We start from the raw sequence: 15,524 nt of genomic DNA on the forward strand, positions 1-15,524 counted from the left end.
AACACATAGTCAGTGCTGTTGTGAATCACTTTAAACCTGGTTCAATTTAAATGCGTCTATTTCTTGCCATACTGAAACTCTTACAGTCAGCTCTTACTAAATTCTAGAAGGGACTTCATTGACTGTGACCCTTGATATAGCCTGCTTGCGCCGAAGGGCTTTGTGTTACAAGTACCAACCGCCACTAGGTGTCAGCACCCACCAGTAAAAATCTGTAATGTGCTCTGTGTTGGTTCACTTATTCTAAAATAGCATGGATACATTATCCTCTAACAAACATTGATTCAAAAGCTATTGTACAGTCATTATAAAGATTAAGTGAGATAATACACAGAAGGTGCCAAAGCCTGCCGCACAGTGGGAGCTCGATGACTGAATGGTACCTATTATTTATTTTCTCATAACCTTTTAAAATCTTTTCAGAGTTTTTTAAATTGTAGTTAAAAAAAAATAAAATTGACCATCTTAACCATTTCTAAATGTACAGATATATAGTGTGAAGTATATTCCCACTGTTGTGCAACCAATATCCAGAACTCTTTTCACCTAGCAAAGCTGAAACTCTATACCCACTAAACAGCTCTCCATCTCTCCCTCCCCATAATCCCTGTACTTCATTTCCATGAATTGGACTACTCTAAATACTTTACGTAAGCGGAGTCATACTTATACAAGGTGTATCATACTTCTCTGTGACTGGCTTATTTCACTTAACATAATGCTCTCAAGGTTCATCCATGTTGTAGCACGTGTCAGAACTTTCCTTTTAAGGCTGAGTAATAGTCCATTGTATGTGGATGCCACACTTTGTTTATCCATTCATCTGTGGTTGAACATTTGGGTTGATGCCGTTTCTTGGCTATAGTGAATAATACTGCTATAAACATAAGTGTGAAGTTATCTCTTGAAAATCTTGCTTTCAAATCTTTTAGATGTATACCCAAAACTGGAATTATTGAATCATATGGTAATTCTACTTTAATTTTTTGAGGAACCACCACTGTTTTCCAGAGTGGTTGTACCAATTTACATTCCCACCAACAGCATACAGGGTTCCTATTTCTCCACATCCTTTCTAACACTTACTATTTTCTGTTTTCTGGGTTTTATTTTTTTTAATATATAGTGGCCATCCTAATAGGTATGCGGTAGTCTCTCTCTCTCTCTTCTTGCCTGTCCTAGGCAAGCAAGGTTTATTTTTCCCCATTACCCCATATCATATTCACATCTTAATTGTTTTGTCTACTACTGAATAGACAACTTTCTTTTTTTTTTCTAATCTTTTGAATAATCTAAAAGAAGTACTTGTTAAATGTTTCATGATGTATGTGGTGTAAGAAAAACCTATAACTGTTCTTGATTTGGACATTTCACAAGGCAATTAAACCACAGATATTATAATCCAAGATAAATGATAGCACATTTTATCTTTGCATTTATGAAATCTTATTACACTGTTATGCAAGTGTAAAAATGTTTCCTTTTCCAAAAAATCCTAGGGGAAAAAAGATAGCCATCTTATCTGTATATGTTACACTGATACATATATCTTAAATAGTAAAAGTCTTTTACGTCTATATAAGTGCGTTGCAGGGGAAGACATGAACAATTTGCCGCTTACTCCATTTGGACTTCCACAGAATTGGTATTCCACAATTTATACATGATTGGAATTAAATTATTGAATTGTGTAATACAAAACAGAGTTGTATTTTAAATCCCACCTTCTACCTTACCATCTTTATTCAATGGAGTAGAGAATCCCTGTGTCTCAGGTTCACATAAGTAAATATTCAATAAAACATGGAACACCTCTTATCTTGGAGAGGCACAAATATAGTTAAATGCTGTATGACCTCTATTTCAAATGGTGCAAGGACAGCTGAGGGATGAATAAGGTTCACCCGCACACCTTTCAGTGAGCGTGGAAACCATTTATTAATGAGCCACTATCTCCTTGTGGTTTTGATTTGTATTTCTTCAGTGATTAGTGATATTGAGCATCTTTTCATATGCTTTTTGGCCATTGTTATATTATTTTTTTAAAGGATAGGTTTAAAAGTGAGTTTAATTTAAATGCCTAGAAAGTAAGAAAATGAAGTGGGGTTAGAGGGGAAGCAACCAGGATTCTTACAAGACTGCGGGTGGAAGCAAACTGCTGTACATTTTAGAGAGAAAATTGTCAGTGTCTGGTAGTATATAAAATGTGCCACATACCTGATCCAGCAACCCCACTTTTAGGAATTTATTCGATAGAAACAAAAGAACCACTAAAAGGATATATATGAAAAATGCTTGATGCACAGTTGTTGTTATAGCAAAATATCTGGAAACAAAGCGTTTGTTCATCCATGGTGCATGAGTTAAACTATATAATCCATATTATAGATATTATATTGTTATCAAAGAAGAACAAATTTCCTATATATGTACTGACCTAAACATAAATTAATGACACATTATTAGGTTAAAGAAAGGTTGGGTTGCAGAGTAAGGTGAAAGATTTCATAGGCCTCATTTTCATTTACAAAAATGGAAAGAAAAATATATAGGTGCATATTGTTTGAATATATTCGTAAAGAATAAGGGGAAATGTAGAAGGCTACATAGTAACCTTAACACTACTACTTACTGGCCTTTTTTTTTCACCTCTCCACTAATTGAGGTTTTAAAAAAATCTCTCCATTAATCCACTTATTTTTAATGAGCATGAATTGTTATATTTTTTTAAACAAAAGCAGAAAAGTTTAAAGAAAAAAGTAAAATAAGTAATAAGAATACTTTAGCAGGCTTATCTGAGTAACACAGACTAAATTAACTTGCTCTGAAAGCAAGTGACCTTTTTATTTGCCACAGGAAGACATAAGATCACATTTTGAGATGATCAGAGGATGGGGAAGCTGGAAAAGAAAAGAGAAGGAAGAAAATCTGAAATAACCAGTAAAGGATTTAAAATCAGAAGACAAGGATCTGACCCACACAGAAAAGGGGGTTTACGATCAGAGCTCCAGTAAGAGAGAGAACCTAGTGAAGATCACAGTTCATACTTGTGCAGAGCTCTGCGGTCTCCAGAAATGCTCCCACATACATAATCTCATTTAGTCCTCATAGAATGGATAGGCAGGGCAGGTGCGATGACCCTTATTTTTCATAGGAGGAAAAGAAGGCTCAAAGACCCCAAGTGTGGTTTGGCCCAGGTCACACAGTTTGGAAGTGACAGAGTTTAAACCCTCCTGACTCCAAGTTTGGGAGAACAACCAGAGAGGCTAAGGAACAGAGGAGGAAGCAGCAGTAATCTCTGTAACAAACGCAAGTGTCGCGGACCTGGCTGCGGCATTGCGCACGGAAAGGCAGAGCCACTGCAGGGCCGGGCGGCTGCTTGCTATAAAACAGACGCTCCTGACAAGAACCACTTCATGGAACCCTCAGCCACCCTGGAGGAAGACACCATACCTCCAGTGCCCTCGGAGGTTTCTAACCTGCCCAGTACTATGCAACTACTAAAAGGGCAGAACCACACATCAGCTGATCAGAATGGAGACTGAAGTGGTCTTGAAGACTCCAGGTATTCATCCACTGGGTGAAAGATCATGAAGAGGTGGGATGGGGGCCCCCAGGGAGGGGCTGGAGCAGCCTGGGCAGCAGGGGTGCACTTGTGGGGCTTGAGGCAATGGCTGTTTATCGAGGAGTATGGAAATATTTCAGTGTATTAGCAGACAGTATAGACAAACAAGTGTTCATTGCCCTGGGCAGATGCAAGACTTAATCCCACATCTGACTTGACTCCAAAAGCCATGCTTTTAGCTACCCTCACATCTCTCTACTACAATTCAACCCTACCCTTATCACAAGATCCTCCCATCTTCACCCCACTATTCTACTCATATATTCATACCGGAGCCTACGTGGTATAGAACATAACAGTTCTTTGCACCATCTCACGGACCATTTATAAAATTTTAATAAAGTAACTTTTTTTCTTTTTACAATTACAACTGCCTTCTTGAAACAGGAGATTCCTTTGAAGAGAAGCCCTCTTAGAACACCTGAGCACTCTGATGATATTATCATTCTGATCAAGGATCTGAGAATCACTGAACATCTACAAAAAAAGAAACCGTAGTTCTCCGTGGCAATCTGAGGTGGAGGAGGGAAAGTAGGAGACATAGGAAATGGGAAGACAAGAAGGAGCCAAGGAGATGTTATGAGGCTTTAAAAATTCCCCACTGGTGGGGTAGCCAATTAGGCACTTTAAAAACCTGGGTGTCTGATGTTTAAATTTAAAGATACTCACATTGATATGGGATAAAGTCCTCCTCTGCCTACCAGCTGCCACCTTCAGCACCCCCGCACCAGCAATCATCAGCGCAGCTTACTGCATGCACAGTTCTCTGAAGAAGGGGTTTAGTGGAAGTTGAGAAAGGGCCTGAGTTTCATGTCTGCGTCCACTTGAGCAGGGCAGCTCATCTGTGGCTCACATCGTATTTCCAATGGACAGTGCTGGTATGGACAACTCCTTTAAGACATTGTAAACTATGGAAAGGTAACTAGTGGGATCTAGAGTTTGTTTTTAATTTAATAACTTCTTCATAGGGTGAATTGTGGGGATGAAATGAGATGAAGCACATGGTAAGTTTAGAACAATACTTTGTACATTGTAACTCCTCATTATGTTCACTATTATTATTGCTTCTCTGGATGTACTGGGGAGGGGAGAGGAGGAGGAAGAAAGATCCAGGATGTCTTACTCTTTGTGTGTCCTCTGAAGCATCAGCAAGTCCCGCTTTTGTTCCACCAGCTGGTGTAGGATGGCTCTCCTCTTGAGGTTAGCAGCTGCCTCCAGCTGGTGCTTCATGTAATTCTGTTCTTGCTTTCGCTTTTCCACCATCAGCTCACCCTCATTCTTACCAAAGATGGGTTCAGAAGAGTCTGGCTCAAACATGGGCAGCTGGCGGCGTTTGTTCTTTATCTGAAGCAGGGACACACATAATGCAGGTTATAATTATACCAGGGAGCAGGCTTTATGCACAATGCATGGTAAAAACCAATACTTCCGAGGAAGGAACAAGGGCCTCCAAGACCACCAGATGGATAACACATAAGGGTATTGGTAACATGACATAATTTATGCTGTTGAAGCACTGCAAAATTTAAAAGTACTAATTGTCCCCTTACCTGTGCATCCAAAGCTCTCTTGTAACACTGTGTTTCTTCCATCTTATCTTTTATATATTTGGCCCTTTGTGCAGCAAGTCTGGCAGTTAAGAATAGGAGAAGGCAAGGGCACAATTTGTTACAGAGTCTTTAGTTATACAGATTAACATCATCAGGGGAGGGTATAGCTCAGTGGTACAGTGTGTGCTTAGTATGCATGAGGTCCTGGGTTCAATCCCCAGTACCTCCGCTAAAATAAATACATACATACATACATACATACATACATACATACATACATATATACATACATACCTAATTATCCTCCCCAGAAAAACCCCAAAAGCCTAAACAGATTAACATCATCAAAACATGTTTAATAAGTATTAATAAGAATAGGAATCTAGTAAGCAAAAGATGATATTTCCTTCTAGGAACTTCCATTTTAAAGAAAAGAGTAATTCAAATCCATAGGCTAGTGGACAATGTGTTGGACAAGGAGAGTCAGGCAGGTATAAGCAAGTGACCAACTCATACTGTCCAAATGCACTACCACTGAGTCAGACACCCTTCCTCCCTCCATGTTTAAAAAAAAAATCTGGATAGGAAAGCAGGAAGTAGCTATTCATTCCATAACATGATTCATCATAAGATTCCTTTTTAAGAAAAGTGATGTTTCCTATTATAAAATGAATCTATTATATGCAACCTCCACATGATCTATGAAGCGAATATAAAATAGAGCATATGCATTTTATAGAAACAATTTTTTGGTCGCAGAAACTAGTTGCATGTTTGTTTTAGGAGTCTGTCTCACACCACTCGTCTCCTTCATTGCTCTCCTGACCTCAGGAGCAGATGTGTGGCCTCCTTAGGCATGTCTGAACTCTGTGACCCTGACTCTATCCCAGGCCTCAGATAACCCAAGCAGGACCAATCTGAGTCTCTTTTCTGAAAATTTGAAATTGAGACTAAAATTCATCCAAGTTTAAGCTGGAATAAGGATGATGTCAGCTAAGGAGCTGCGGGTGTGAGCAGAGGGAAAGCCTTTTTTCACAGGTTTTACTCCCTGGTTCCAGTCCTCCTAGGTCCCATCCATTCCTGTCCTCAGGTTCCATGGGACACTCTTCATACTTATAATAAAACCTCAGCTTTGCCATGAAGTCACTTGGGAATAGCTGGGAGTGAAGCTTGCTCAAGAAAAGTCCCTTCCTCCATCCATCTACCAGGATTTGTGATCACAAAACAATATAAAATGATACCCTGTAATTAGAGTTATTATAGACTGGCAGTCATTACTATAATGACAACTGTAATGACGATGGCTTTTTCATGTTTCTACTGAAGTGTCCTGCTATGGTACTGGCTGCCAGCTGGGCTAGTTTGCTCAGTTGGTTACAGTTGTGCTACTGAAACTACCAACGTCGATTCAATCCCACATGGAAATAAGCTTCACATGAACATCCCACATCCATTTTTCAGAGCGTGTCTAGCTTGACTCACTCCTCTGTGAGCTGGACTTGCTCCAGGCGATCCATCAACTCTCTGTTCTGTCTTTGCTTTATATCCTTTTCCCGTCTGTGATCCATTTGTTTCAGGAGACTTTGGGAATATTCTTCTTGCTTAAAAGCATTAATCTCAGGACTGAGTGACCGTTTATCAAACAGGAAGGATTTCTAGAAGGAAAGAGAAGTAACTCATTTATTCTAGAATAATAAAAAGCAACAAAGAGTAAATGTGATCATTCAGAAGAATAAAATCAATAAGAAAATGTTGATTAATTTATAAAATTTGCCCAGTCCTCGACACATTGACCAGCTAGGGACCCACAGAATAATATGAGTGTACTCAAGGATGAATTTGAAGGACACTATGAATTCATCTACAAAAGAAACAGACTTATAGATGTAGTAAACAATCTTATGGTTACCAGAGAAAGGGGGTAGGAAGGGGTAAATTTGGGAGTTTGAGATTTGTAGATGTTAACCACTATATATAAAAATAGTTAAAAATACAAATTTCTTCTGTATAGCACAGGGAACTATATTTAATATTTTGTAATAACCTTTAATAAAAAATAATATGAAAATTAATATATGTATATATATGCATGACTAGGACATTGTGCTGTACACCAGAAAATCCACACATTGTAACTGACTATACTTCAATAAAAAATTAACTAATTTTTTTTAAAGATGAATTTGAGCAGAAGTGACCAAAGCCCCATAATGGAGAGAGAGATGGAAAAGGACTTCATAGAGTGGGGTCCTGAGCTCGTACTTAAAACACACAGATTGAAGTGGGGGAAATTCTGAGTGCAAACGCATGAGCAGGGGCTGCGAGGAGGTGGGAAGAGGGAGAATTGAACGCCCACTCTGGGCCAGGCCACTCTAGATGCTAGTAACCCAGCAGTGATCAAGAACAGAGGTCCACAGAGAGCCTCGCTCTCACTGAGCCTATATGCGGGTGCAGGAGACAGCCAGCCAACAAGCGAACAACACAGCAGATAATTTAAGGTAGTGATAAGTGCTGTGAAGCCCTAATCATAGCGAGTGACTGGGCGGGAATCGGGCTAAATTGGTTATTAGGGAAGGCTTTTATTAGGGAGGTGACTGAATCATCTCCACTGCAAATATCAGGGGACCTGTGTCCTACACAGAAGGCCCAGCAAGTGTGAAGACACCAGATGGAAACAAGCAGAAAGGAAGCAGCTGAGGCACAGTGAGCAGGGGGGGAGTAGAGTAGGTGAGGTCAAGAGGGAGACGGGCCAAACCATAGGTCAAGGTAAGGAGTTAAGTTTTATTTTAATTCAATGGGAGACTATTTAGAGGCTTTCAGAATGAACTATTTTGGTTAACAATTTTAAAAACTCACTTTGGCTGCCGAGTGGATACTAGATTGTAGGAGGGCAAGCAGGAAGCCTAGTTAGGGAAGTACTGCAAAGCTGGGCCTTATAATGTGGTGTGGACTGGGGTGGGAACACTGAGATGAAATGCCGTGAAGAGACGCTGGATACATTTTGGAAGTAAAGGCAAGCAGTCTTGCAGATGGTTGGATGTCGGGGGCAGAGGAGGAGGAATCTGGGATCACTCCTACGTGTGGCTGGCTGGTGATGCCACTTGCTAAAACGGGAAGGCTGGGAGAAAAACAGGTTGAGGAGGGGAATCGAAACCTCTGATTTGGTCTTTCTCCATTTAAGATATCTACAGTTACAATAAAGAGGACACACAAAGTGGACAGTAATATATAATCTGGACTTTATATCTAAAAGGAGAGAGAGATCGCGCCTAAAGCTCAAAAGCACAGCTGCTCTCCCCTCCTCCCTCCCTGCTGCCCCTGCCTGGAAGGATCTGCCTCCATTCGCTTCTTTACCTAACCCCTGTATGCCAAGAAGTCTTCCCAGATCTCTGGTCTGGATTAAGGACTTTCCTCTTTGCCCTGTTCGAAGATTTATCACAGCATTTACTATACCACATTCTTGTCTCTTTAAATGTTTTCCCCACTATCCTGAGACTTCTTTAAGGAAGGACCTTGTCTTATTCACTTTTGTATTGCTAACTACCAGCAGAGTGGCCAGCACAAAGGAATTCCATGAATGTCTGATGATGAATAAAGAAAACCTATTTTATTAGATTTATGTCCAGAGTGTCACACTACCCAGGTAGTGAGGTGAAAGAAAAAAGATTTAGGCAGAAATAAAGGTAGGCACATAATGATTGAAGACATTAAATCAATGGCAAAGCCGTTCGTCCTCACCTCCATGTGAAACTGGGTTTCACAAACTTCAAGGAAACTACAAATCACCTAAGCATCTTATTCAAATGTAGATTCTCATCCTATAGGTCTGAGATGGCATGCTAGATTCTGAATCAGCAAGCTCCTGGGTGATGCTGGATTTCTATTTAGATCCTATGATCCTGGGGCAGGAATTTAAGATACTGCGCCTACCCACATCCCTCCCAGGTCCTGCTTGAAAATTACTATCATTAACAAGTGCTCTAAGTGACTAATGGGAACTGTATGGCAATTGGGAGTGGTGTGGAGGCAGATACTGGACCACTCCTGCCCTAGAAGGAAGCTTCAAAGTTGCACAACCCTCTCCTTACCTCTACTGCTTTAAAAAAAAAAAAAAAAAGGTATAACATGCAATAGGGAGAATGGATCTAAATGCTCACAAAGAGGGCAGATATCAGCAATAAAAATTTTGAAAAGACTTACATAAAATTCAGGTTTCTCATTCTTGTGGATTCTTATAGCTTCAGCAACTCCAAGATTATAGGCAGCATTTTTTTGATTCTGTTCTCTACTAGCCAGGCTTCTTATCTTTGAAAAAAAATCACATCTTGAAACAGAGCCTTCAAAAAATTTAATACTACAACATTAAAAGAATCCAACCAAGGTAGAAACTTGCCTTTTGAAGGCAATGATACTTTCTGAAAGTAGTCATGGATTTTAAAAAGTGGGCTGGGAAAGTGTTTTCTTTTCTCCCATTCTTGGGCTATAAGCACCACCTCTACAGGAATCATAGTGAAGGAATGGAAGATTTCATCAGTGGTTCCCCATGATAGCACAAACGCAGGAAAGGGCAGTAGTGTCAGTTAACTGGAGATCACAGAAATCAGGTCAGAGCAAACGTCTAGGTGCCAGTCCAGCTTACTTGAGATAGGCCACGCATCTCAAGGGAGAAGCTTTGACTGGGATTATATTTTATCCGAAATGAAAAATAAAGCCATATAAATCCAGGAATTCCACCTTTAAAACTCAGTCCTAATGGGGGGGGGTGTGGAATCAGTGACACGTGCAATCATCAGCTGCACATCTATTCATCCCAGGGCTGTTTACTATTAGTGGAAACCTGGACATGACCTAAGTTTTAGCTCAGCAGTAAGTAAATGATTAACTATGTTACAGGGCAGACACATGACAGAACTTCTTAAGTGGTGCTGTATACTTGTGTTCCCCTGCCCCACGTTAAACACTCCTTAAGCGTGGTGTTGACCTACCTGCTCCTTGAAGAGGGCCTCCTGGTCTTTCAGCAGCTGATGCTGCTGCATAAGCCGCTCATCCTCTACCTCCCTCCTCCTCCTCTCCTCACTGTAGTACAGTGGGGAATTTCGTTGTGCTCGTTGCAAACACACGTAACACATTTCCTATAACACCAAGTTTTAGGACAAACTGATTTTCACCTTTTACTTGTTTGCCTTTGCATTCCCTTCCCAAGCTCTCCAAAGGCTGGGTATATCAAGAATACTTCAAGGGGGAGGGTATAGCTCAGTGGTATAGCCTGCACGAAGTCCTGGGTTTGATCCCCAGTACCTCCATTAAAGAAGTAAATAAAAAAACCTAACTACCTCCTCTCCCCACCTCAACCAAAAAAGAAGAATACTTCATAAAAGGATGTATTAATGACATTAGCCAAATGAGATCTTCAGAGAGGGCCCCACCAATATTCAAGAGGATTTACTAACAGATGTGTTTATAGCAACTGAAAATTAGAAATAGATTTCCCAACCCTATTGTTGTTAACTGGTAGATTTTTGACTAGTAGGTAGATTTATCAGAGTCCAATTATGTGTCCTGAGTCCTTGAGCCAAACACATATATTAAAGGAAGAGCAACTCCCAGAATTCCCTTTGAGAAACAGAAGTCAGAGGAAGATTTTGGCGGGGTTTTGTTTGTTTGAAGACACTGTACCTGTCCTGCCCTGTTATGATCCTGGCAAGCAGGGGCTGGAGAAATTTTAGGCTTTGTTTCATTGTCATTTTTCAGACCACCTGGAGATGATAAGCTATAAAAACAAGGCAACATTCATTAACGTTAATGCAGTCTGACATCAACTATCATCATTACCAATGATAATTTTAGAAGCAAGTATAAATATAAGAAAATGAAAAGTATCTGAGTGGTTTTCTTTAAAGCATCTTCATGTATGGAGGTATGCCCTTGTATCAGGTAAACCTGAATTTGACTCCCAGCTTTCTTTATTACAAACTGACTGGCATTAGACCAGCTGGGTAATAGTGCAAAGTCTCAATTATCACTTTGGTGAAACTGGGATAAAATTTATTCATTCTACAAAAGTGTATTGAGAACTTACTATGTGCACTGCTCTAAGCATGGGAGATGTCACATAAAAAGAAAGCACTGTCCTCATGGAATTAACATACTGATGGGAGTAGACAGCCAATAAATAAGATAAATGAGTGAATTCTACAGTCTGTTCTATGGTGGTAAATGCCATGCAATGCTGGAGGAATGGAGTATTAAATCATGACTAGAATGGTCAGGGAAGTTCTCACCAGAAAGGTGAAAACTGAGCAAATACCTGAAGGAAGGAAAGGAATAATAATAATCAGATACTGATGGAAAAGAGTCCAGCAAGGCAAATGAGCACAAAGTCCTTGAAGTAAGAGGATGTTTGTGTTCAGTGTAGCTGGCGGAAGGGGAGTCAGCGGGCTAAAAGTAGGAGAGAGATCAGAGATCAGACAGGATCTTGAAGGCCATGGGAGTGACTCTAGCTTTTACCCTGGGTGGGAATAGGAAGCAACTGGAGGGTACAATGCCCAATATTAACGAAGCTGTAGAGAACACAGCAGTTCCTCCTGTTACTGCTACTGAACAATCTTCCTGAGGACAATTGGTAATGTGCATCAAAGGCACGAAAAATGGGCTCATCTCTTATCCCTGAAATTTCACTTTAAAGTTTCTGTCCTACAGAATATGCAGGTGTATATAAAGAACTATGTGTGAATATATTTATTACAATATTACTTATAACATAAAAACTAAAAGTTATCTAAATATCCAACAGAAGATTGGTTAAACAAAAGGTTTAATCAATGCGATGATGAGTAATCATTTGTTTTGGGATGTTTAAAGCCATGAGGAAATGTTCACCACTTAGTGTTAAGTGTAGCAAAGGTTCATACGATATGATCTCAGTTTTGTTTAAAATGTACGTATATGTTTCAAGTATAAATATATGTATATATTGTATATGCATTGAAATGAAGGATATATACCATAATGTTAACAGAAAGTTTCCTTTATTTAGTGGGATTATGAGTGATTTTTTTATCTCCTGCTTTTCTCATTTTCTCCAAAATTTTTATGATAAACATGTATTACTTTAGTAATCACTACCAAAAAAACAAAAACAAAAACATTGTTTGGTCAACTTCTTAGGAAACCTTTACTAGGAATCCCTAATAATTACTCCCTCATCTTTGCAGCCTCTGTGCTTTCTTTTGTTATCTTTATCACGTGAATTATTTCTTCACATCAATCTCCCTAGAAGACTATAAGTGTTATGCAAGTAGATTTATACGTCTTTGATGTCTCATAGCTCTGTAGTTTCAGTGTCTAGAACAGTGCCTGGCACACAGTGATACTCAGTGTTTTTTGGGTTGAACTAAATTCCATAGTACTAGACATTTAATTCTCAATTATCTTTCATAACAATGAGATTATCCAAAATAAGCATGTCAAGGGTTGTGAACATGACTTTAGGAATCCACAAAGCACCTGAATGGCACATATGATAACTGATACATTGTGACACATTAATAAATTCAAAGTTGACAGCAAAGTGCAAGATACATGGCAGATGCTCAATAGATACTTGAGTATGGTTCTGATCTGAGGTCTTAAAAAGTACCTTACACAAAGGGAGAAGGAGAAAATAGAAATCACCTGACATAACAAGAGTAAGACAGGGCCACCATAAATTGTAATATATTCATTAATTCAAAGAATATTTATTACCAGCCATGTTCAGCAAAACGAATACTGGATGAAGGAACAAACGAATGAACACTTACTTAAAATCCCCTGCATAAAAATAGGACTTGAAAATATATTTAGTAAAGTGCAACAGAAAAAATGTCAATGCATTACCTTTCAAGGTTCCCTTTCTTCCCTCCACTCCCATTCTGCTCAGGTTTGGTCGGCGAACTGACGTTTATCCCTTCGGCAGGGGAGGTAGCTTGTCTATCTCGAATTATCTTGGGTGGTAAGATCTCTACAGAATGAATGAAAGTGAGTCTCCTTTCAACTCTAAATAGATGGTTTGTGCGTAACACAGACTTTTAAAGCTCATAGTTTTACTAGGGAAATTTTTCACATAAAATACATTTTCTTGTTTTTAAATTATTTCCCTAGTGTGGTTAAAAAATACACATATACATATAAATGTACATGTGTATATACATATATCTCTATATACTTAGCTCTATATTGTATAGCTGTATACTTACAAAGCTCTAGCTGGGCACCTTAGAAAATATAAAGAGGCAAGTCTCTGCTCTTAAGGATCTTTCAGTAAATACAGTTGAAGAGGAAAAATGAGATAAACAGAAAACATGAGAGCTCTCATTTGTGGTCTTACTACCTGCCAACAGTACTAAGCATTTTACATACATTGTATAAATAGTAACTCAGGACAATGATGCAGAATGTCTAAATCCCAAATGAACGGTGCCATCTTTAATGGTCTGACACGTTCAGAGAGGAAAGAAGCCACTTCTGAATCCAGCGAGGAGAGAAGTTTTCATGGAGGAAGTGAGATGTGAAAAGGGTGCTAAGAGGAGAGTAGGATTGGGATAGACTTTAGGAAAAGGAAGAGCCTTCCAGGCAGGAGATAAAGAGTGAACAAAAAGCATGAAGTCAAGGAAGGGCAACGCATGTTAGAAGAATATGAATAGACAATTTTGCTCAAAGAAAGAGTCTGTAGGGAGCAGTGACAAATGAAGCTAAAGAATGAAAGCATGTGAGGGGAAGGGTATAGCTCAAGTGGTACAGTGCATGCTTAGCATGCACAGGGTCCTGGGTTCAATCCCCAGTACCTCCTCTAAAAATAAACAAACCTAGTTAGTGCCCCCCATATAAAATGATTAAATAATACAGTAATAAATAAATAAATAAATTTTTTAAAGAATGAAAGCATGTGAATATTAGGCTAAAAGTTTATATGTAATCCTGTGGGCCACATGTTGCAAAACCAACATTCATAAGCCAGTGTTTACCCATTGATATGTTTTGCTTGGCCCGGTTAGCATTTTTTGTTTCAACATCCATTAGTTGTCAATTTTTAACAATAATTGATTTAACATGTCAGGATTTCTGCTTCTCTAGAAAAATCAGAAAATTTGACCCACATTTCCACAAATCAATAATCTGCTGGAGGAACAGGCCTCAAAGGGTAGTCTGGCAGCCCCTGGGGCTCCTAGGATTTTCTTCATATGCTTCAACCAAAACAACATGTCACAACAGATTATATGAAAATGCAGATATGAGAATCTGCTATCTTCTATAAAGCCAGATATCAAAGATATAAAACTACCACTCTTCATTTTTCATAGAAATTGTTATTTATGCTAACATGTCTCCCTATCATGTTACATCCAGCCCAGTTAGTGCGTTTATGTTACCTGCCTGGACTCTGGAAGCAGCTGAGTTTTGACCCCGTTTAAGCAGTAGGGAGCCCTCAAAGAGATCATAGTCTAAGGGCCTGAGAGTCTTAAAGGGTTTAAGGTGAGATACAAGATTCCAGGAGCAGAAGATGCTTGTTAGAGAGAAGAATACAGTGATTATTCCTGAAACGAACTTTATTTATTTTGGCCATAGGAGTTGCTAAGCAGTATGTCTTGGCTCATAAGTAGCCAAGAGTGATAGATTATACCCAGAAACCATTGACCTACCTCGGGCGCCTTCTTCTTTGTCTGCCTGGTCTCTTAATTTGCTCTTCCTTTGTCTATTCCTTCCACCTTCCTCTACAATGGTCTCCATAGGTGGTTTGTTCTCCATCTGCTTGAGCGCAATCCTAGGAATGAGTCAAGATATTTGTCCATAGGTGACTGTGTGAACTCTCAATTCTGAGAAGCAACCAAGCTAGCTCACTGATTCTGAATGAAACAAGCCCAGTTCTCCCAAACAGGCAAATGCTCTTATACGCTGAGTAAAAATCATGGACTCATTCTCTTTGAGGTTAAGTCTGTGAGCTGACCAAGACCCTCTCCCTCTATACTGAGGGCTCAAAAGCAACTCTTACATAAATTGCTTTGAAGGCTTGGGTTTAAGTTTTTGTTTTTGATTTCAGCTTGAATTTGTCTTTTCTAATTCTGTAAGCATGCCATAGGCCTAATGCAGTGAAATGTGGTTATTCAATAGCTTGAAGGCAAGGATTCATAGCCTGGCAGGCAGAGTATGCCCAGAAATAACCACTCCTACTCCTCTCTCTCCACTTCTCCATCTGCTCCCCAGGCAAAATGAGGGACTTGCAAAGGCAATGGGGGAAGGGGTTTGTTCAGATGGTGTGTATAGTTTAAATTGTCTTTGGTCTCAGGTATGGAGTGCTGGGTTAGAGGTGG

General features: G+C 39.4%; 1 protein-coding gene across 2 annotated transcripts in view; it reads right to left on the reverse strand.

The window, feature by feature from the left end:
* Nucleotides 1-15,524, reverse strand: part of CCDC81 (coiled-coil domain containing 81) — a 42,167-nt gene that overhangs the window by 3,142 nt on the left and 23,501 nt on the right. Inside the window, exons 7-15 of one of the 2 annotated variants that reach the window (XR_012076476.1) lie at nucleotides 14,856-14,977; nucleotides 13,054-13,177; nucleotides 10,852-10,945; nucleotides 10,161-10,307; nucleotides 9,376-9,480; nucleotides 6,658-6,830; nucleotides 5,176-5,254; nucleotides 4,749-4,969; nucleotides 4,295-4,391 (exon numbers count right to left, since the gene is read on the reverse strand). Coding sequence is in view for 1 of the 2 variants with exons in the window: in XM_006197508.4 (XP_006197570.2) it covers nucleotides 4,749-4,969; nucleotides 5,176-5,254; nucleotides 6,658-6,830; nucleotides 9,376-9,480; nucleotides 10,161-10,307; nucleotides 10,852-10,945; nucleotides 13,054-13,177; nucleotides 14,856-14,977 (1,065 nt within the window). In the remaining variant the exon portion in view is untranslated. The remainder of the gene's footprint in view (nucleotides 1-4,294; nucleotides 4,392-4,748; nucleotides 4,970-5,175; nucleotides 5,255-6,657; nucleotides 6,831-9,375; nucleotides 9,481-10,160; nucleotides 10,308-10,851; nucleotides 10,946-13,053; nucleotides 13,178-14,855; nucleotides 14,978-15,524) is intronic. The other variant, XM_006197508.4, reaches the window with a different exon arrangement.

This window comes from Vicugna pacos, chromosome 10, assembly GCF_048564905.1.
Source record: "Vicugna pacos chromosome 10, VicPac4, whole genome shotgun sequence".
Classification (NCBI taxonomy): domain Eukaryota; kingdom Metazoa; phylum Chordata; class Mammalia; order Artiodactyla; family Camelidae; genus Vicugna; species Vicugna pacos.